Source organism: Ornithorhynchus anatinus, chromosome 9 (assembly GCF_004115215.2).
Source record: "Ornithorhynchus anatinus isolate Pmale09 chromosome 9, mOrnAna1.pri.v4, whole genome shotgun sequence".
NCBI classification, from domain to species: Eukaryota; Metazoa; Chordata; class Mammalia; order Monotremata; family Ornithorhynchidae; genus Ornithorhynchus; species Ornithorhynchus anatinus.
In genome coordinates this window covers 16,522,897-16,546,951 of record NC_041736.1, presented here as the reverse complement: position 1 = coordinate 16,546,951, position 24,055 = coordinate 16,522,897, and the positions used below count along the sequence as shown (strand labels likewise).

Below are 24,055 nucleotides of genomic sequence, written 5' to 3'. Positions count from 1 at the left end.
AAGTCTTATCAGTAACCACTGCCTATAGAAAAATAACAATGCATCAGTTGCCTTATAATTTAGCAGGAAAAGAGTTACACTTTTAGACCTTGCTGAGAATAACTTACAGAGCTCATAATATGAATCTTGGCCATGGCAGGGAGGCCCAGCAAAAGCATGAGTGCTACAATAACCATAGGGTTGATTCCTGAACCTGCTGAGGTCTTTATTCGATGCTAAGAAGGGATCCCAGATCCTGGCAGCCATAGGAACTAGCTGTATGTTTGCCATAGAAGCTTTGTGCTGTGCATATGCCTGCAACCTGCTAAACAAGTGACCTGATAGGATGACTGTGAAGAAATAAAACCACAAAATTGTAAATAGCAAGGTGGATTACTCTGTCTTGTAAAATCAGTCATAACCGTGCCAAACCACAAAATGCAATACTGCAGTCTTCCCTCACCAGTTCCTGTTTTCCTCTTTTCCCCAGCATCTTTAACTTTTACATATTTCTTCATCCTCTTATCCTGCTTAATCTTTGGTCCCCTTATGGACTCTTCTTTTCTTCTCTTCTGAGACTAGACAAACTTAAGGTGTCAATAGCAGCTGGTATATTCTTTGGAAGGCAGGAGAAATAACGTTTCAAAAATCTGCCATCACTTGCCTAAATTTTGCATACTTGGGTTTGCAAGACATTTTGGGATGAGGGAGAGTGCTACAAACGGCTCAGAAAGCAACATGCCACTTTTGTGTGTGTAAGTTGGGGAAGGGAGAAAAAGCAGATAATAGCATCTGAAAACGTAATAAAAATCAGTGTTATTCTCTGTGGCGTAGCTTTTAGGTCAGGGGGTTTTAACAAAAAGTAAATTATGAAGTTTGAAATGGAAGATAGAGGTTTTTATGTCCCACTAAATATCATTGTAGAGCAGAGGGATACGCTAGGTCGGGGGAAAGGGGAATGATCGGGACAGAGAGAGGGAGGCTCACCGCCTCTAGTTCCCAAAGCTATTCCCCTAAGCACACCCCAAAAGTTTTGGATGCACATGACCTACCAGCTATATCTAGGCCAAAGGCTATGGGGCACAGAAACCTGCAACCACAAGTTTTCAACCTCCAAAGTAGGAGTTGTCTTTGATGGCACACATTTGCACTGTAATAGCTGATCTGGTCTTTATCACTCCATACTTTTGAGGATGTTCCCATAGATTGATATATCTTGTTCAAATTCAAAAAGTCCACCAAAGTGTATAGCACAAGCAACATTATTTTGTTGACTTCTTAACAGTGAAGCAGAAGTAAGTAGTTGAAGAAGTTCTCCAGTAGCATGGCCATAAGTTACATTTAAATTCATGAATAGAGAGGGACTATTCGATTTTTTTCATAGGTGACTTGGCAAGACGTTTGCTCTATCAATAAGAAAACCGACTAGATTCAGAACAGAGCATATTAACCCAGTGTAAAGAGAAAACTTGAATTCAGGCTCATCATAATTCTAAGCTGTACTCGAATTGTTGGGGATGGGTGATATAAGCATGCCAATATAGATCTATACATGGCAAACCTGAAGAGAGTATGACTCCAAGAAGCCGGCAAAAGCTAGCAAATCAAGAGTGTGGCTGAACAAAAATACCTTGTTGGTGGCTACTACTACAGTTGGTCTTGAAGGCATTATATATATTTATTTTACAAATGATACGCTTGCATTCAACTCTTGTTGGCTACATTCAATTTTATAGGAAATGGCATTGTCATGGGTTGCCTTTGCACATGAGGCATCTACTCTTGCTTCCTCTATTTCTTGCAATCCATATATTGTACTATTTTTTTTCTGAGAGTTGATTCCTGATTTTAGAACTGATTCACAATTCCATTTTTCCTCATGTTTTCAAAGGGCTTACACTGCCTTAAGCTTGTTGAGACATGACATGACATTTAATTTCCTTTTTTTTTAATGGTGTTTAAGTGCTTACTGTGTGTCAAGGTGCTGAAATTTGTGTGGCAAAAAGCAAGTGTGGATTTGAGACAGTTATATTGTCCATCTAAATGATCTTCCTGGAAAGTTATCCTAGTAAAGTGTCAATCAGCTAGACTAATTCTGTAATTACCAGATACTTTATAGGTTGATTTGTGTTAGAATTTTATTTTTAAAGGTCAGCTGAAGAGGCAGGTATTCATAATAATATAGTTCTCCCAAAGTAAACTATCTTGTAAATTTATTTTAAAAGGCTTACCAGACAGATAAGTCACATAAAGGTAATGGAGAGAATATATGAGTGGTTTTAAATTTGTTTTAATTAGCAAGAATAATTTTTTAGGGGTTATTTTTAGCAGGAACTATGAATGATGTCTCCCATGGGCTTCATGCTTGATGCTTGTAGTTGCAGTGGCAGGCATTGCGTTCCCGAGCAGATTGTTTCTGTGAAACAGACTGCCAACTCCATCCCATGTTATGTGGTTTTGCCACCATGTAGAAGCAGTGTAGTCTTAAAACTAGCGAAATTATACACCAGTTTCCAATTTCGAGCTCTGTAAATTCTTGAAATAGGGAAGTATATTAGAATAAAGTTTGACTTAGGAAACTATTCTGGTCTGGTCTGATTTATAGTTTGGACTGATATTGGATCATTAAAAGGTTTATTGATGAAAATAAATAGGTTGCAGGCTACAAATTGTGAGCTTTCTAACAATAAAAATAAAGTTATAATTTGACTATCAGTCTGACAATTGCTTTGCTGTATTAAAAAGATACTAAACTACCAAACAGAGTTATAGCAGTTCAGTCCATAGCACACCCTACTGAGGATAGGATCGTTGTTAGTAGTGGCAGTTGTAGTAGCAGCAGCATTTATTGAGTGCTCACTTGGCGCATGGCATCTTACTAGGTGCTTAGGAGGTCAAGAACAACAAAGTGATGCGTGTCCTGCTTTACGGAGGAGACAAACATAAAAATATTGTTTGTGAGGGCTTTTACTTTTTAGAGTCACTGCCTACTTTTCTACTACTAATAGATTGCATTTGTTGGTGCAATCCCTTATCTCGCTGGCATAGGCCCAACTACTAGTTTTCAGGCTTCCTGATGCAAAGATATCAGTTGTTTGATCAGAGAAGAATATGTACTAAGTACACCCAATATAGTTTCATTTTAGTGTGTTGCTGAGTGGTGTGAAAGAGGCCAGTTCACACATTGACTTTGAGATCTGAGGGTCGATTTAATGCTAGAAGGTGCAAACAGTGATGACGAAAGAAATGGATAATTCCATATGAATAGTGATGGGCTCTGGAATAGGCATGGATCACATCAGCAGCATCAAAATTCGTTTCTTTACAGACTCGAAGGACACAAAAGGGCCAAACTATTTTACAGTCACCTCAAGCAACTAAAAGAAAAATCTCATCGAACATGCCACCTGACACCATTTCTTTCTCTCTCTCTCCTTTGCTCCTTGCGAAGTGGCATTCACCTCTTCTTGTGCCTCCGTTCTGAAGAGATAACAGTATAGCAACAACTCTGCCCTTCAGCACAGCCACAGAAATCCTGTTCTCTGACTGATACTGGCCACCTGCAAAGAAAAACTGAACCCGAAACAGGCAGCAGCAGCATCAGTCTTATTTCTCCATGGTGAAATCTTTACAGATGAAGAACAAAGTACAGTTCTATTTCTCACTACTTCACAGAGGAATATCCTACTAGTTGAGATTTGAAGACCCTTGATTTACTGCAGTCCTTTGAGCAAGGGAGAAAGCAGGGCAGTGGCTTATGGTGAATGACCGTCAGTTAACACTCAGTTTTAAAGTCCCATAGTCAAAAACAGCACCAGTAATCCTGATGAATTGAAAACTGCTTAGTATGACCAATATTAACAAAAATTCCTATGCATAATTTCTTAAAATACAAAGTTATTTGGTATTCACCTTTATTCTAAATATATGCGTTTGACTTCTTTTACCATTATCAAAGAAATCTTTCAGAATTCTCCCTCTTTAAAGAAAACCATTTAGACGCTGATCATGTCTGTGAAGCATACTTGCAAGTTATAGAGCACATAGAACTTGTGACATTTAGCAAAAATTCAGCCATGGCTACAGAGAATATTATCCTCAGTCCTGATTTCATAACTTGCATGGCTTGGTTGGAGAAGGGAACAGGAGCGACTTCACTGTGGTTGAGTTGTAAGACTACAAAATTGGCCCAAAGTGTAGAATTCTGAACTTGTATTTTTGTCTCAATTCATTTAGGTCTTTGAAAGTAAGTTGGAATGAATATAGCTTTTTGCCTCGTTTTCAGAGAGCTATTGTGCTAGAGTAGGGATAACTCTGAGAATGTGAGTGTTAGCCTTAGGGTCATTCATCTTACCTATAACATATACTATGTATTGGAAACAAAAGTTAATCCCCAGATAATTGAACTGCAAAACAAATGGATTTAAGGGTTTACATTTGCTGAAACTAGGTTGGGAAAAACCTTTCAAATAGGAAGTTGATGCAAAATAAAATTTTGCTTTGGCTATCAAGTATGCCCAACGCCACTGCTCGAAGCACTTAGGAGATTCAGCACTTGGATCCCACTTTGTGTGTTTTGTTGGCAATTTTAAATAAGGAGGAAAGATGTGGTCAACGAAGGGTTTGAAATAGAAATGGTCAGGCATTATAGTGGGGAGAAACAAGGGTGAAGATGGTGATGGGGTTCCTGGGAAAGAATGTATAATATGGATCACTAAGACACACATAGAGCAATGTTCTGCAGTGACAGGATATAATCAGGGTCCAAATCCGGCCCATCACTATCTGTTTACATGACAAGGCCTCAAAGGTGGGGGGGCAAGACTTTTTTAAATGGCCAAGCAATCTGCATTAATGTTGCCTCGCGTAAGTCGTTCCGAGACTTTGGCTCTGTCTCCCAAGGTCTAGGAAATAGCCAGAGTCCATCCAAGGGAGCATTTAAATGTGCCCCTCTTTTGCCACCTGCCTTCCTTTTTCCTTCCCTCCCTCCTCTTCTACCTTCTCCCCCCTCAGCTTGGTTAATGGAGAGAGTATTCTTGGGTCATTGCTGAGGAAGGGATTACAATCATTGATCTGAAGTATTTAGTTGTCTAAAATACAGTAAGTCCTGGGCATTTTGAGTATAGGAGATTTTGCTATATCTTACCTAACTTTTTCAGTGTTCTTAAATTTCTTTATTTCGTTATGAAATTCAGGTTCAAATTTAAGGGGGTAAAGCTTGGGGCAATTTTGCTTATAAAAAAGGGTTCTGAATAAAATGCTCTGCATATGTATGCTGCTCTCTTGCCTCCATTTTCATAGAGCTCCATCCAGGGATCTCCCAGGCTTTTCATTAGGCATTTACTTCCAGTTAGCACCCTTAGATAGCACATAGAAAAGTCAAGAATGAGTCATGAAAACTTGTAGCTTCTTGATTCAGACATTATCGAAGTTCAGCCGGGGATGAAGGTTTGTTGTCTGAGGGGGAAAAAAAAGATCCCAGGCATCTCAGTGAAAGTTGTCATGTTGAGACATGCAGTGAGCACGTTCAGCTAATGGGAGAGAAGAGCAGGGAATGGAAGATGGAATAAGTATTACATTTTATATTCCCAGCTTCTCTGGCCTGAAGCCAGAACACAGAGAGTAAAGCAAGTTACAGCCCAGAGAAGGTGTTCTGGGGGTTTGGTAAAGTCATGAAATAATAGAAATGGATGTTCTGAGGGGCCGGGGAGACCAAGAGGAGAAAACATTAGACACAGAAATGGAGAGAGATGCAAATAGGTAGAGGACAGAGGGAAGCTGAGATCTTCCTGAAACAATTGTGCAAGAAGCATGCCCATCAGTCCTATAGATTGTAAACTCGTAAAGGTCAGGGAATGTGCCTGCTAATTCTTTTGTACTCTACTAAGCATTTAGTACAGTGCTCTGCACATAGTAAGTCCTCCGTAAATACCACTGATTGATGTTTTGATAATTGATCGTACCTTGGAGGCTAAATTTTGGCAGCTGAATGTTGCACAGTATTGTGCTGGCTAAGGAATGAAATGGTAATTTGTTCCTGAAACTCAGGAAGCTCACAGTCTGAAAGTAAGGTGGGGGGGCTGACTAAATATAAAGGAAGAAGCAAGGTTTAATAAAGCAAATTGACCAAAGAATCAGCCTAACTTCTGGAAGGAAATAGTCCTTTGTTGCCTCACCAATCTTGCAAGACTGTGCCAAACATAAACCATCCCAAAGTTCTACCAGCTGGGAAGGTAATCTTTTGCCTGGCCCACTCGTACAGGAGAAGTGTTTTCTCAGGCTATAGTGGCTGGGTGGGGAGGGAGGGAGATGAGAGGCTCTAAAGTCAGCACGTGGCTTCTAGGAGCCCATGATGCCAAGGTAAGGCTCTTTTAAAAGGTCAGGATAGAAAATACGCCCAGAAAACTATTGGAATACTGTTGTTTTCAACGTAATTTTGTGTTTCTGAACAGCCTTTGTGTTTCTGAACAGAGCATGCCAGTTATTCCCCAACTAACCTTGCATCTCCATCTCTTATTTTCCCACATATATATAGTTGTGGTTGTCCTCTGGTTCGATCTTCTTTAAGAGTCTTCAGCAACAAAGCAGGACTCAAATTCTGTGTCAGTCTTTTCACCTGGAGCACTCAGATTCTTAAGTAGCAACCTACACTAGCCTTCCAAATCTTCCACCCTACCATTCATTCTGTTTCAGGTTGTGTCCAGCACCCTCCTCCCTATCTGTTGATCCTGCTTGCCTCTCAAATCTCAGGATAATATCTGTTAATCCTCTTCTCCTTCCTTCCTTATAAAAATCATAGGATCACCAGCTCCTTCCATTCACAGTAGAGACCTAAGGATAGAAAGAAAGGGAACCGTTTTCTGTAGCAACTGACCAAACAATCTACTGAATAATGAAATCTGTTTGAGCGTCCACTATTATTCAAACACTATTCTGTTTCTCTTCACATAAACTAGTAAGAAATGTAACTGGAGACTTTCTCTTCTACATCTTTTCATATCTATGTATTTTAGTTTGTAGACCGTTTAAAGGAATGAATAGACTGTAACTAAGTGAATTATTTTAAAATTTGTAATCTGTGAGTATAAACGCAATTAATATTGGAGAGAAAAAAGCTTTGAGCTTTTCAGGGTGGTGAATATATCCCAAAGGAGTATTGATATTACTTAATGTTTATAGATAAGAATGTATAACCCAATATTTAAACTGAAACTGTGATTTATGTAATTTTTTCATCAACAGTTACTCCCCCCCCCCCCCAAATGTTATCGCCATTATAAAATGAGATCCAAGTAAATATTGCTTTGTTCAATCTTTTTGTTTTTCTTAGGAATTTATTAAACGCTTACTCTGTGGCAGGCACTGTACTAAGTGCTGGAGTAAATACAAGCTAATCAGTTTGGACGCAGTCATAGTCCAAACTGAGGTAACTGAGGCACAGAGAAGTGAAGTGACTTTCTCGAGGTCACACAGCGGGCAAATGGCAGAGCTGAGATTAGAACTCAGATCCTTCTATCTCCCAAGCCTGTGCTCTATCCACTAGTCCTTGCTGCTTCCCGAGAATGCACAGTCTGCTGTCAAAGGCTTATTGAATTGGGTTAAAATGATGTAGGGCACTTTCATAATGCTAACAGACAGAAATGTTGATTACTGCAAAAATACTGGCTGGCAGCCTATTCAATTTTCTTAAACTCTTCCAACTTCAATATCCTAGTGAAACGATAAATTTTAAGGCAGTAACATTTGGGACCCTGAACAAATACAGTAATAAAAATAAGAAGAAGAAGAATACAGCAGAGTTGGTAGACATGTTCCCTGCCCACAGGTCACAAAACAGGCAAGAGGCAGAGCTGGAATTAGAGCCCACTAGTGCTGGGGGCCTATATTTCATTTTACTTAAAATTGTTTCCTTCTAATTCTTTTGAGACATGAATGCATAAGGGAGTGGCTATCTGATTTACATTTTTAGGTTGCAAGTATGTGCCAATTTTTTCTTTCTTCTCAGGGTGGTGCTAAAATAGTTAAATCTTCCCAATGCTTAGATTAAAAAATTTAAAGGGATTATCATTTCCAATTCTCACTAGAATTTTTAAATTGTGGAAAGCATAGTCAGATTTAAAAAAAAGAGCAGCTAATTAAAAATAACTCCTTTGGTGTCTAAGTTTTTGAAAATTCTCAAAAATCACTTAATAAAGTTAAGTTTATTTTACCAAAATCATCGGGGCCTTCAAAGATCATCATTTTAGACTATCTATTAGTTTAGATGTTGCAAGAATGGGATTATTTTACAAAAGAAAACTTAAGTGTTGTAGAAAACTCCTTGTGGGCTGGGTTGGTGTCTTCCAACTTTGTTGTATTGTACTCTCCCAAGCGTTTAGTACAGTGCTGTGCATAGAGTAAAAGTGTAATAAATATCATTGGTTGATTTGTTATTAAATTTATGTATTAGGTGCCTTTAGGCATTAAGAAAAGAGCAGTTTGTAGGTTATTGAGGCCTTCTAATGTCTTATTTTGCCTCTCACCACCAATATTGAACTGAGTAAAAATATGGTGGGTTGAAAAATCAGAGTAACTAAATTGAACTTTTCTTCATTTTCAGGAAGAAGCAGAAATTCAGGCAGAACTTGAGCGTTTGGAAAGAGTCCGAAATCTTCATATAAGGGAACTCAAAAGAATAAACAATGAAGATAATTCTCAGTAAGCCTCTCTTGCCTTTCATATGTTTATAATTAAATCCCATTATAATTGTATGTATGCCAAAAGAACATAATGTTTTATTATCTTGTTGTCTACCTAAGTTTTTTTTGGCTAGTACAGTCTGTGATATTTAAAGAAAGCTTGATAAAAGTAACGTTTTCTTGTAACAGAGATACAAAGTATTTGAAGGATGTCTGTGCAGAAAGCTAAAATGCAGAATGACTCAAATCCCTGCTAGCTCCACCTTTGTAGGAACAGGCCAGAAGAATTTAAGATTAGCCTTCAGGAAAAATCATATCTGAGTGTATCTCTAGAGGGCTAGTTTATTACAGCAGCAGAAACAAATGATACAATGTTGTGTTTTGCTTTGAGGCTTAGTTAACATGTCATAAAATTCAAATTAAGATCTAGCAATTATCCATCCTAAAGTCCATGCTTGAGCCATAGTTTTCAAATTTGAAAGATTTGAGTTTGCCTTTCATGTTGGGAAAATGAATTTTCTGAGGATTTAAAATGGGAAATAGAATGCTTTCTGCATTTGAAATGCTTTTCCCTTTTAGGACAGATACTTGCGAAACCACACGCGACCCAACCTGTGGGTATCCATGGCAAAATTGCTATGGATAGTGTCAGAATGCAGATACATATCAGCTGAATTGAGAATAATAAGTGAAAGAACAGCTTCCTCCATCAGGATGTCTGTAGCTTGCTCAGGGTTAGAGGTTAATGGGTGTATGGAAATTTGGGCAACTACACTGCCCTTTTTCTCAGAGGAGAACAAAGAAGTAAATATCAAGGAGGCTCTCCTGAAGACCAAAGACCCTTCCTGAAACACAGTGTCCCTAGCTCAGGTGCTCCTAAGGATTCCTCATCCTCCCAACTCCTTCCCTGACTCACACCATTCTATCGCAGATAGAAAAGAAGGTGCAGGTTGCAGGGTGGATGCTTATTGTAACCTGCCAGAAAATACACCTTGCATGTAGGGAACCTCCAGGACCCACAGTTTACCTGCTCCAGCTCATGGCATCAGCAGCAAAATTATGGGCCTTACAGATAAGTAGACTGTATTTTCAGATGCAAGGCAAGTATAGGAACTTAGTATACAACCCTTGCAGGTCTCTAATTAGGACCAGTAAAAACCATGTTTTAATCATGGTAGATGGCCCGTTGTCTTTAAATCCACTCTACCTTTGGCCAGTACTACTCAGCAAAATGGGTAACTACCCTAGCCGTTGCCACCTCTGCGCCTCCTCCTTCTACTCCTCCTCCTCTCCTTTACACCCTTACCTTTCCTGAGGCCTCTGCTTCTAAAATTAGTTTTGGGGGGGGGGGGGGAGTGGGCAATGTGCATATAAAAGAGGGTCTGTGTGCACACCAGAAACAGCCAGTTTGGGAGTAATAAGATTATAAGATTTGGCCTTGAAGGTTCTATCTGGCCCAGACCCATCAGAGTCTTAATCTGTCTGCCCTCCATTCTCTCCTTATCTAAAATGGTAGAGCAACATCTTGATTGTTATACGTCAGTATTATAGAAAACACTTGAATTGTTGTTAGCGTTTATTGAGTTCTGATTATGTGCAGAGTATATTGTTCTGTGTGCTTGATGAGCACACAGAAATAGTAAAATTGCAACTCAATGGGAGAGACAAACTGACATAAATTGTCAAATATGCAGGAGGTAAAAGGGAGCTAGTAGATAGAGTTGAATATGTACATAATGAATATTCAGACATACCTGAGTAAGATGGCTGATAGGATAGCATGATGAAAGGACAATGGTCTGTAACTTTCAGTTTCTGTTTCTAACACTGAGAGCTCTGGGTAAATGTCAATAGTTTGATATATTTTGTAAAAAGAAAGCAAATCAAGCCTTGTTCTGAAATACATATGGCATATATGAACTAGTCAGTTAAATACTTAAATTACTTAAATAAAATTAGCTAGCAAGCTTTGGAAAATCTAGAAAATTAGCTGCTCTGTGGAAGGCCACGCAGCTGTAGTAGCAACCTGCTGCAGTCCTCAAAACCAGAAGAGAAAAAAGTTTCTGAATTTTTTTTTTCTTTAATTTAAGGTTCAAAGATCATCCTACGTTAAATGAGCGATATTTGTTACTACATCTACTTGGTAGAGGTGGCTTTAGTGAAGTATATAAGGTAATGTAAATGCTGATCTTTGCTCATTCAATTATAATTTATCCATAAAAGAATTTGGTTCAGAATATAGTAAACCTACTACACATGTACAGAGCTCACCAATCAACAGCCTGAGAGAAATATGCAGATCACTTGGCTGTGGAATAGAATGTGTCTGAAGGATGAATATACTTCACCAAAAAAAATAGATAGTTCTCCTTTACATGAAACTTGTATCACTGTGAACCCCATATATATATATATAAAACATAGCTGTTGTTTTGGTGGTAAATAAAGGGTTAAGAGGGAGATGAGTCAAAAACAATTTAAAAAGTGTCCAAGTTTTGTCACATTGGGTGAAATTCAAGAAGGGTGTGGAAAACCAAAGCAGCTTGTTACAATCAAGGGTAGTTATTGGGCACCTTCTCATTGCAGAGCACTGTATTAAGTACTTGGGAGAGTACAGTACAGTGGAGTTGGAAGACATGATTCTTGCCCACAGAGTGAACAGTTTAGAGGGAACATTGACTGACACTTGAAGTTCACTAGCATCGCATTGAAACCCGATTTGCAGTAGCTTGAAGTTGAGTTTCCAGTAAACAGTGATGTGTTGCAATTGTTTCTCTGGCAGTGCTAATGAAGTATAAGTGTTATTGAGGGGCTTTTTGATTCTATTTGCAGAACCTGCAGAACCACATCACATCATAACCAACTCATGGCCGTATTATGACGTTGTTTTCCCCATTTTCTTCCAATGAGTAATCCAAATCACACTCCAAAACATCACAATGCACACATTCTATCCATATTTGGAGAGGACACTGTTGACTGTGGGAGTCTCATCCACATTTTTCTCACAAAAATACAGCAAGATATTTTTGGGTGACCATTATAATCCTAACTAGGGCTGATACAACATGAGGGGTGCTGCCAAATGATGCAACAACCAAACTACTAACTGTCTTTTCGTAGGGAGTAGTATAGGAGAAGGTTGCATGTGCTACAGGAAATGGGCCCTTTCTTATCCATCCGAATTGCTACCATGCTGATTCAAGCACTTATATCCTGCTTTGTCTTCTGTGTCAGGCTCCTTGCTGACCTTTCTACCTCCTTGTCTCTCCCCTCTCCAATGCATAATTCACTCTGCTGCCTCAGTCAGGTTTTGGAAAAACAAGTCAGTACATATCTTCCCATTCTTCAAAAGCCTCCAGTGTTGCCCATCCACCTCTGCCCAGTCCGCACATTTCACTCTTCTAACACCAACCTGCTATCCTCTGTCCTGCTACCAACCCCTTATGCATGGCCTCTGTCTGGCTTGGAACTCCCTCCTACTTCATAACTGACAGTGATTGATTAATAGAATTGATTGATATACTCAATTTAACTTACTGAGTGTTTTATTCTAGGTACTAGATGGTAAGCTCCTTGTGGGTGGGGAACGTGTCTACCAAATCTGTTATACTGTACTGTTCCGAGCACTTATTACGGTGCTCTGCAAACAGTAAGCACTCAGTAAATATGATGGATTGATTTCAGAGCACTGTACTACGTGCTTGGGAGATTGCAGTACAGTGGAGTTGGTAAGCACTTTGCCTGCCCACCGGGAGATTACAGCCTTTAGGGAGAGACAGGCATTAATATAAACTCTGAAAATGTAAATAAATGCAGGGAGGTTGAGGGTGGAGTGGCTATCAAATGCCATGGAAGAGAGGGTAGATGAGGGTTTAGTCAGGAAAGGGCTCATGGATGAGAAGTGTTTCTAATAATGCTTTGAAGGTGGGGAGAGTGGGGGCCTGGCATATATGAAGAGGAAGGAGTGGCAAGGGCAAGAGGGGTCGGCGGCCCAATAGATGAGAGCAAAGTACAGGGAATAGGTTGACTTCCCATCTTCAAAACCCTCCTAAAATCACATCACTTCCAAACAGCCATCCCTGACTAAGCCCTCATTTCCCCTACCCACTCTCACTGTTGTGTTGCCAGTTGCACTTGTCTTCGTACCCTGTAAGCACTCTTATACTCACACCAGCCCCACAGTCCTTCTATACTTTTACATTTCCTATATGTAGAATGTACCGAGCCATCCACATTCACCCAAGTCATTAGGAAGCCAACAGCAAACATTGTGAGGCAGCTGGCAGATGTGGTAGCAAACAATTTGAGGCCTCCTAACCAGCAGACTTTTGCCATTCCTTTACCCACTTCTAATCCATTGTTGAATACTGCATTCAAGTTAACTGCTCTAAAGATAAAGACTCTTTGCTACTCTTGTTTAAAGGTAGTGGAACTGAGTACTTAAAAAGTTGAACATACCATCCCTCCTTCTCCTCCTCTCAACCACAAAACTACCAAAAAACAGAAAGAAAATGTACTTCCAAATGGCTAACCACTTTCCACACAGTAGATGAGAAGCAGCATGGCCCACTGGAAAGACTGGGGTTCTAATCCCTGCTCTGTCACTTGTCTGCTCTGTGACCTTGGGCAAGTAACTTCACATCTCTGTGCCTTGGTTATCTTATCTGTAAAATGGGGATTAAGATTGTGAGCCCCATGTGAGACATGAACTGTGCCCCATTGCTTAGTAGAGCACCTGGCACATAGTAAGCATTTAACAAGGAGTATTTTAAATAGATAATAAGTGCTCTTGGTCTTGATTGATTTCATCTTCTCCTCTGACTGTCCCCCTATTTCTTTTTCTCATTGAAATATTACAGTTTAGCCCTGTCTGCTTTTTCTTCAGGCCTTTCTTAGACTCTTTCTTCCTCCCCAGCCACCCTTACCCCCTTTGGTACTGTGGGCCTTGGCAGCTCCATGCTGCCAGGTGGTTGTTCAAACTTCATGTTGGCCATCCTTGGCTTTTTCAGTCACTGCCATATTAGCCAGCCCCTCCAACTCATCACTTCCCCACTACTCCAGGCAAACTCTGTGCCATCTGTCAGCCCATCTTGGGAGCCACTTGAACCCTAAACTTGGAGACTCACTATTAACCCTCCCCGTGAAGTGTTTTCCTTTGGCCCTTTTTTCCTTCAAGCTTCCTAACACTGCCCCAGTTGCTTAGCAACTCTAGACCCAACCTGAGACCTTGCTTAAAGCACTCTCAGCTATTATCTTGCAAGTTTTTTTAGTCAGGGTTGCTTTACTTCAAATATATGCCTAATATGGCCACATTTGAAAATATGGTGTAACCATAGACCTCAGCAGTTAGTTATTTTATCTGCATTAGAGTTCATTTGAAGATTACCTGTTGATTTGCAAGTAAAGTTTGTTCTGGAAGGTCCATTCAATCAAACAGTGGATTTATTGAGCACTATGTGCAGAGTGCTATACTTTGCACTTGGTAGTTGGTTAACACAATCATTACCCATAAGGAGCTTACAGTATAGTGAAGAAGTTTGCAATCTAGTATATTGTAAGGGATTAGACACCAAATGTTTTTCTGAAATTCTGTGTGTGTTTGGATTTCTAGGCTTTTGACCTTTATGAACAAAGATATGCTGCTGTGAAGATCCATCAGCTTAATAAAAGCTGGAGAGATGAGAAGAAAGAAAATTACCACAAGTAAATATTAATGTCTTCTGGTTCTTGGGGAAAATTGCATGAGATTTGTTAATCATGGAAAGTTAATATGCTCTTTTCCTTTAGACATGCATGCAGAGAATATAGAATACACAAAGAACTGGACCACCCCAGAATAGTTAAACTCTATGACTATTTCTCTCTGGACACGGATACGTAAGTTTGGAATAAAGTTATTTTAAAACTGTTATTAAAGGGTAATTAGGGTACAAATGTTGTGCATAAGCTTTCAAAAATGGTACACTGGTTTATTTCATTTATAAGTTTTACCTGGGTTGAAATCTTTTAGTATTTATTTGTGAGTGATTGTAGAGATCATTTTTCTACATACAGGAAACATCCTCAAACCAGAAAAGCACTGTAATATTTAACCATTAGACTATCATTCTCATTCACTTGACCTCATCCAACAGAATATTACTTGTCTGTTACTGACTGGGGAGGCAGCTTGTTTTTCTAATTTGCTCAGTTGTCCATTCCTATTTGTTAATGGGTTTTGAATTTGGAGCCCATTCTCCCAGTAGTTAAGTTTACTACACAGTAACTGGAGTAAACTTGAGAAGCACCGTGGCTTTGTGGAAAAAGCGTAGACCTGGGAGTCAGAGGACCTGGGTTCTTATTCCTGCTCCACCACTTGTCTGCTGTGTGACCTTGGGCAAGTCACTCAATTTCTCTTGACTCAGTTATGTCATCTGTAAAATATGGATTAAGAATGTGAGTCCCACATAGGTCATGGACTTTTCTAGCCTGATTATCTTGTATCTGCCCCAGCGCTTAGTATAGTGCCTGGTATATAGTAAGTGCTTAATAAGACCCATTTTTAAAAAAAAAGCATCCCTATTAGAAAACTGTGGAATGGTTTAGTGCCTTGCAACAGTATTAGCACAAAGCAGCGATGCACTAAATAGTTCCTTAGAGCTCTGGAAATGCCTGATTTTATATTGGGAGTAAATGGACATTGTGGAAATTGTACTTCTTAAAATAGTTTTCATGTCTTTGTTTTAATTTTTAGTTCTTTCAGATTGAACAGGAACATATTTCATCATTTTCTTCTTTGTTTTTGTTGTCTCCTCTTCAGGTTTTGTACAGTGTTAGAATACTGTGAAGGCAATGACTTGGATTTCTATCTGAAACAACATAAATTAATGTCAGAAAAGGAAGCTAGGTCCATTGTAATGCAAATTGTAAATGCACTAAGATATCTCAATGAGATCAAACCCCCCATTATACATTATGATCTTAAGCCAGGTAAATAGAAAATATCTAATACATTTTTGAAATTTTGCATTGTATGATTTTGACGCTTGAATATCACAGCATTTCTCTTCCTGGGTAGATTCCCTTCATAAATCTGGTAGAACTTTGTTGAAGGCATGGTACTTTGTCTAAGTGGAGATAAGCTGAAGTTTACCTAAAAATGTAACATGAATTAATATTTAGAAATTGACTTGGCTTTGAAATTCAATTTTTAAAAGATGGTTTTACTAAGTAATTGAAGCAGGCACAATATAATTGAAAATATACTGTAAAAAATAAATTGCTTGCTATTTTATCATTTTTGTGCTTATTTTCCATTGTTAGGAAACATCCTTCTTGTAGATGGCACAGCGTGTGGAGAAATTAAAATCACTGATTTTGGTCTGTCCAAAATTATGGATGATGATAGTTATGGTGTGGATGGAATGGACCTTACTTCCCAAGGAGCAGGGACATACTGGTAATTTTATACTTAAAATACCTCTAAAATTGTAAGTGTAATTAAAACTTGTCCCCAGAGAAATAAGTTCTAAAACTGAATATTGGTATCTGAGTAGTATACAAATGAGTAGCAATTAAAGCTTATTTTGAATGGGCTTCAGTGTTCACTTTTAATAGCAGATTTGTATGAAACCAACTATATCATATTTTATGATGAGTTAAGGATATTTTAATTTTTTGCACATTCTTTGTAATAAATGTCATCCCTCCTAAAGATATAAACAGCAATGTTGTTTCCATCCCTCCTACCTCACAGCTTATGAGGCTAGAAAAACTTGGACTTTAAAATTATTATTTTTTGCAGGCTCCATCAAGTGCCTTTTATGGGTGATCTTTAAAATCACCTTCTGTATCAACTCAGGATTTTTAAAAACAATATTTTAATATTGTACAAGTGCTTTCGTGATACTTGTTGCAGATTTCAAAATCGATTTCTAAGATTTAATACCTTGAATGACTTTTGACAGTATTTTTGGACTTGAAGTACCTTGAGATGTCTGTGATTAAGATCTCAAGTCATAGGACTGCAGTTGGAGGTGGTTTGTCAGGGTTAGAAGAAAAAGGACCTGAGAACAATATGTGGACCTTTCAAATAATTTCCAAATACTCAGAAGTTAAATGTACAAGAGAAAAAGGGAAAAGCTAAAATGATCCATTGTTCACCTTTGCAAGCCGAGTTGTTTCTATGATTCATAAGCAGAGTGCCGAACACGTGCTCACAAAGAACATATGATAATATTTTCAATGTAATTAACAATGAGGCTTGTAGAGAAGGAGAGCCAGAAGGAGTCAGAATGCCTACTCTTGAATTTAAAAGACTCCACTCAGGTTGATTTGGCTCTTCTTTCTAGATAAGTAGGAAATGTAGGATTTTGTCTTTTAGAAAATATAGTTGCCATTTCCTCTTCCCCGTCAGTCCCTTGACTAAACTCCACTCCCACCAGAAACCTGAATATTGTCATAACTAGGATCCGTGGACTACTAACAATTCATTAATCTTTCCAGAGCATCTTTTGTCCTTAAATATGAAGACACGTCACCTTTTAACAATCTCCTTCACTGTTTTCTTTATTTTGCAAATAAAATTATAATATGATCAGCTTGGTAAAGCCATCCACCCCAGTTCTCCCCAGCCCATTTTTCATGTATTATCTCTCTCTCTCTCTCTAGATCATTTGTATGCATTTCAGTTATTGCTACTCCACCTCAGTGCCCCGGTGCTTGCCCTTTTTAATCTAATTGCATATTCATGTTTGTGTGGGTGTGGGTTTTCTACTTCCCCAATAGGTTCTAAGTCCCCTGAGACCAAATCCATAGTTTACTCTTCTTTTGTTAATTCTACACAGTGCCTAGTGAATGACTCTGGAACAAGTAGATGTTCAGTGAATACCACTGATGAAGATGGTGATGATCAGGGCTCAGTAAACTGTTTAGTTCACCAGCCAAACACAATTACCACTTGCCAACTTCTCTGTTTGCTCAATACCCAGTGGATTAAAGAGAAAGTTCTTGTCAACCTTAGTTTTTTTCACTCTTGAATATACCAGTAGATTTACTGAGCCCTGAAAATGATGAGCTGGCTTCCTGGAAATCAAAAATTAAGTCATTGTGAAACCAAGAGTAGAATCCACTGTCCCTTGTTCAAATCCATGATAGTCACAACTTTGTTTTTGGACCAGTTAAGCTTTGACAAATGCTTTTGATTATAATTTTGAGTTAGTAAAAATAGTGCTGTCCAACCAATTGACCATTCCTAAGAAAATGCAGTCTCATTTTCTTCAATCTAATTATTGAGGAAATAGAGAATAGTTGTGATTTTATAAGGCAGGTATTATTGCTGCTCTGTGTTCCTTTAATTTTAGATGGAAGAGTGTTGTAGTTGGGTACTTAGGCCCAGGTAGATGCTCTCATTTCCAAAGTGTTTTCAATTCTTTTCCCCCTATACCTAATGCACTTAAATATTTCAATGGTTAAAAAAAAAATAGATGATTTGCTTTAGCCTTTTTTATCCTGGTGATTAAAACCCCATCTTAAATAGCAATCTCTTAGATCTCAGCTGGCTTATAACTAAAAGTAGGTCTATGGTTTCAGTTATTGCTCTTGACTTTACTGAAAAGGAAATGTGTGCTCATTTAAAAGCAGATTCTCAGGCAGTCACTGGGGCTTTTACCAGACCTATGGAAAAATAGGTGTGACTTAAAAAAACAAAAGGCCAAAATAATTGTGATTCGACTCCCAAATGCATGGATTCAGAATAGGGAGCTGGAGCAGATAAGATTATTTCCTGCTCCTAGGAAGCCATTTCTCACAAAACTAACATTATTCAAGAAATTAAAATATAGCTTTCAGATGTCTGAAGTAACATGGTTTTAAATCACGACACTAATGCAGAAATCCAATTTGTCACATGGACCTGAGGCATAACAACATGGAGAAGTACATCTTTATAAATGCTATATACAGAAAGTCTGACAAGGCAATAAGAGAACAAATCTACTAATTTGAGCATCCTCTTGAACAAGCATTAGGAGAATCAAGGCAGAGAGGGTTAAAGACCATCTTCATTACATTAGACAAGTGATGAGAGGGTCTTGATTTCAGATTCCCAACTAAACTAAAGGAATAACGATGTCAGAGCTGTGAATAAGGGTATTAGAACTAACCGAGATTTTAATTGCAACACCACATGAGCTCTTTGGAAAGTCATACTCCTTTGCCCCACTTCCAACCGGAGGTTTGATTAGTTGTTTTAAAATACAATGCAGCCCATCACTTATTAATTATATGTAATGCTTCATCACTAAACCGGGGGTCTTGGCAGCAAAGGTCAAGAGCAGAAATGGAAGAAAAAAATCAAAATTCATAATGACCATTCCATTCAAATATATGTATTTGAACAGGGATGTTTTCTAAATATTACAATGTATTTTAAATTTTCAAGGGTATTGACAGCCTGTTTCTTTTTGCAGGTACTTACCACCCGAATGTTTTGTAGTTGGTAAAGAGCCACCAAAGATTTCTAACAAAGTTGATGTGTGGTCAGTTGGAGTCATCTTTTTTCAGTGTCTTTATGGTCGCAAGGTAATAATCATAGTAACTGTGATATTTGTTAAGCTCTTACTGTGGGGTAGGTACAAGGGATTCAGGTTGGACACAGTACCTGTTTCACTGGGGCTCATAGTTCAAGTAGAAAGGAGAACAGGTATTTAATCCCCATTTTACAAATGAGGAAGCTGAGTTAAATGACTTGCCCAAGGTCACACAATAGGCCAGTGGTAGAAACAGGATTAGAACCTCATTCATTTGGTTCCCAGGCCTGTGCTCAGTTTTGGTCGTGCTGCTTCTGTGACAGTGTAAGTAAAATTGCACTGTCCCAGTTATGCAGTGATCAATCTGTGTTCCTCATGACTATAGAATGTTGAGTGGAGGTAGATGTTTTTCTCTCAAGGAGGACCATTTGACTCTTAAATAGATAAGTATTGTATATCAGATTAGTCCTATAAAGTAACACTTAATTCAGGGTTTTTCAGTGAAGTTTCTTCATACAAATTTTCTTGGCTGTTTTGATTAGAAAGATAGTTTTTCTAAAGTATGTTTTGTTCCCATACCTAAATAACTCATTTTAAATAGGAAATGTCTTCACCTCCATCTAATTTGTGTTTACTGTTAAGGAATTTTCTGCAGTCTGGAAAAAAAGAAGCCAAAGTGAGATTGAAATTGTCTGATATAAACTTTTTTAAAAATGTATTCAATTTTTCAGCCATTTGGTCATAACCAATCTCAACAAGACATCCTTCAAGAAAATACCATATTAAAAGCCACTGAAGTCCAGTTCCCTGTAAAACCTGTTGTAAGCAATGAAGCCAAGGTAAATTTTTTTATATAAAGAAATCACATAAAATAAAATTTGTTTCCAAAGGGTGGTTTGGAGAAACGTAGTATTCATTATTATGAGATTATTCTTTTGGAAAAAAATCTTATAAATGTAGATAGTGCTTTCTATCAGAGTTATCTCCAGGTCTGTACATAGTGGATTTTTTTTTCCAGAATCATCTGCGGATCTGTACATGAGCCTAGCCTCAAAGTTGGTGAATCTACCATTTCTTAACCATCTACACTTAGGTTGTCACTATTAAGTGGATTTCTGTCTTGTTGCAGTTCTCTTAAGGGCATAATTTTATCCATAGGGTAGTAAACTTTTCCACTTAAATTTTAAATGTCCTGTATAGTTAAAATTTTATTTCTGGTTTTCCAGGCATTCATAAGGCGCTGTTTAGCATATCGCAAAGAGGATCGATTTGATGTGCACCAGCTGGCTAATGATCCTTACCTTCTTCCCCACATGAGAAGATCAAATTCTTCAGGAAACTTACATATGGCTGGGCTGGCAGCATCCCCTACACCACCTACTTCAAGTGTAATTTCTTATTGAAATTTCCCCAAGACTGGCATGTTATTTTTGAGTTGTTTTCAGATGCAGACCTCAGTTTGAGCATTTGAGTGTTTTTACACAGGACAAGGTTAAAAACTGTTTTCAAACCGAAGTTCTTTGTAGTGTCATTTGTATGAGAGTGGATCATGGACTATGAGTGAATAAATGTACTCTTCCAACTCTAACCTTAAACATTGAAGGATGACTGCCTGTTGCACACACAGGTGTACTGTGTTTGAAGAAAAGTGGGATTTTTTTGTTGTTTTTGGGGGTGGGGGAATACTGTAAATAATCTTTATAATACTTAAAATACATTTGGTTGATACTGGAGAGTTCTAATTGGAAGGGTAGTTTTTCATTATTTAAAAAAAAAATACACCGAGAAAATGTCAAACAAATCCCAACAAACATAAGAACTACAGTGCCTGGCACCCTCATCAGCCATTCGGCAGATTCTCTGCTGAAACCAAAGTATGAACTGAATGACGGTCACAGTTTTGTTTAATAATTATAGAATGTCAAAAAAGAGAATCTTTGGGCAAAGTTAGTTTGTATTTGCCTAGTCAGGCATTTTCCAAGTTGTACCTCAAACAACATGCTCCTTTTTTCCCCTCCCAGTGATTATATTTTGACGTGTGAGCTAGTTGTTCGTTCCTTATCCCTGATAATAAGTTGCTTGTTTCGAAACCTGTCAAATTCTTTAAATTGTAATACTATCTGCAGCATTTTCCATGTGTAGTTATAGACTTAATAGCAGGAATTTCATGATTTCATACCAGGCCTTGTAATTAAGAGCAAGCGATAGTATGTAACCAAATGCAGACCATTTCTATGCAGGATAATGATAAATTCCCTTCTAGCTCTATTGTAAATTGGTGTACAGATGTCATATTTTCAGTTAGTCTTAAGTTTCAGCAGCTTATTCCTGTACAAATGTTTAAAGTATGGCTTTTTCTAATTGGATATTGTATTTTTTTTATTGTCTCCTTGAAGGCGCTTTTAATTGCTGCTAAATGATGTTGCTTTAACCTTTGCAAAAAAATTGAATGACCTCCTCAAGGTGCAAGTTGACTGTACATCATAGAGAGATATTAAAAAGTAGGTTTCATTAACAATCAAGGCATGTAAAGTGGATCTGTGTTGAACATATACAGTTCTTTAAACCAGTTTCTTGGACTCCTCCCAAGATGTGGAGCACATAGAGACTGGATTTAGAAGTTGTTCATGTTTGTTCTACATTTCTGGAAAGTTCCTGTCAGCAAGGTGGGAAAGGTGTTCCTATAAAGAAATGTTTCTTGTGGTTTGTACAGGTGTATTAAAATGTGAAACATTTTCCAACTGCCTTGTATGGTAGAAACTGTTACTTTCAGGATGCTGTATTTCTCTCCTGTACATTATTCCTTTTTCTGTCATATTCATGATCCTGAATCCCTATATGTAAGTTTTGTTCCTGTTGCAGAAAAAGGAGGCTATTACTACCACAGGTTATCATTTAATATTGTACAGTTAAACTGTGGCTCTTGTTTCTGATGTTGCAAGCCATTTTGTTATTCATTGTACATAGGACACATTAACTGTCTCTTTCAAATGCTGCTGAGATTGTAGAGAATGTAGCCAAAACAGTAATAAACAATGACAGTTGAAATTTAAAAGTGATTTAAGTTGTTATAATTGAGAGAAGGTTTCAGGACTTTTAAAGACCTCCACAGAAGGAAATTATCGAATTGTTCCTAACTTTATGAAATCCATCAGGGAAGGGTTAAAATGCACTAAGCAGTTTGATTTCAGAGTACTAGCCAAATGACTTACTGTTCCTTGGTTGAGGAATTGGATTTTCCTCTCAAAGCAAAAAAAAAAAAAGGAAACAATCTTGAGTTTGCCCTTTTAAATTTAGCTTAGTTTCTTTATCCCAGATCCCATTGTTTCAAAGTCTTTTTTGTATTTCTGATGAAATACAGTTGGCCCCTCAAGCCACACCCTGGAATTTTTTTTTTTTATAAAGGTAAAATTGGTCACTGGAGAAAGAAATTTTGATCCCTTTATTGATGAACTTTCATGTCCAACTATCAGCATTATAACAGGTTATTGAAATGTGCAGTCTGTTTTCATCAGGGAAAAATAGCACTCTGAGTAGAGAAAAAGAATTGGTTTTGCTATAATTTATAGGAAATCAAAATGTAAACTTCAGTGGAGCATTTAAAGAGCATATTTTATTGTTTTGCTATCTTTCCTCAATATTAAATGGAACTTTGTGGCTAGGGATTACATCTGTTTGTTAGCAATGTCTTAGGCTATAATATACTTTTCAGTGTTGGCATTTTGCTGCCACAATTGATTGCTTTCTGAATTCTTTTAGAATTCTACTTTCTATGTTCCAAGTATGTTCCTGATTCCTATAGTTTAAAAAATTGTCAGCATGTATTGGCTTTCCAGAGTTCTTAGCATTTTTTTAACTCAAGTTCAATTGGTATAATTTTGTCTTCAGTGAAGAAGTTTACATCTTTGGTAGTGTTTATTCTAATACAATTCATCCCTGTTTTCTTGCCTTTTGATTTTGTTTAGCTATACCTGAGATCTTTTATGTTGTGGTTTGTGTTTTTTTTTTTAACAAAAGTCTAAGGTATATATGCTTGAACCAACATTCAATTAGATAGAATCAAAAACTTAATTATGTGGCAGGTATCTGAAGCCGAGAGAGTAGTTTGTAAGATGGACCATTTTGCTTATCGAATCTCTAATCCAAAGATGACTTCAAACTGTCTCATTACATGTGAGTGATGGGGTGGCCAGGGGAATTAAGAGATAAAGAGTTGAGAGATGATTAGACTAGAGAGATTGGTCTCTGGAATGTAGTCACTGGTAAATTTTGAGCACCTACTGTGAGCAGAGCACTGTACTAAGCACTTGGGAGAGTACAAAAGAGTTGGTATACACATTCCCTGTCCACAGGAAGCTTACAGCCTAGAGGGGGAGGAAGTTTTAAATGTGAGGGAACCTAAGAAACCATGATGACCTAGAAGACTCAATATTGTTCTGAATACTGTGGTCATTTTGAGAAAACAAAGGCAGAATTTACAACAAACTACCATCACAACCAATTCACCCCCCTCCTATAAGGAAAAGACTTCACTCTACCCTTTTTCCCTGCATGATGAAGTTTGCACCAGTGAGCCATGGGACAGACAGCATTGCTGCTTGGCCTCCATGAGAAGGTGAGTCTTCAACTACTAAGGAATTCACTCAGATTCCAGTTGGTACTCCAAACCAAGCTGGCCAAAACTTTTATGGCATGTATAACCAATGCAGAGGTGATGAAATAATCAATATGTTGTTCCAGTAACAAGTATTTCATTGCTGAGTTTGCTCTATCAAAGAATCAAGTTTATGGTAAAAGTGTAACTCCAGTTTCAGAAAGTCCCCCATGCTGCAGAATGAACAATCCTGTCTGTATTTAAGGTTTTTAAGTATATAATACTAATGTTAT

At 37.9% G+C, this 24,055-nt stretch overlaps 1 protein-coding gene across 3 annotated transcripts in view; it reads left to right on the top strand.

The window, feature by feature from the left end:
* The window catches only part of TLK1 (tousled like kinase 1), a 127,357-nt gene extending 105,134 nt beyond the window's left edge, over positions 1–22,223 (top strand). For all 3 annotated transcript variants that reach the window (XM_039913153.1, XM_029072092.2, XM_001515003.6), the window contains exons 13-21: positions 8,579–8,676; positions 10,748–10,829; positions 14,272–14,363; positions 14,448–14,537; positions 15,460–15,629; positions 15,963–16,098; positions 19,109–19,220; positions 19,900–20,007; positions 20,395–22,223. In XM_039913153.1, coding sequence (XP_039769087.1) covers positions 8,579–8,676; positions 10,748–10,829; positions 14,272–14,363; positions 14,448–14,537; positions 15,460–15,629; positions 15,963–16,098; positions 19,109–19,220; positions 19,900–20,007; positions 20,395–20,571 — 1,065 coding nt within the window. In that variant the 3' untranslated portion in view covers positions 20,572–22,223. The remainder of the gene's footprint in view (positions 1–8,578; positions 8,677–10,747; positions 10,830–14,271; positions 14,364–14,447; positions 14,538–15,459; positions 15,630–15,962; positions 16,099–19,108; positions 19,221–19,899; positions 20,008–20,394) is intronic.
* Positions 22,224–24,055: the final 1,832 nt, after the last annotated feature.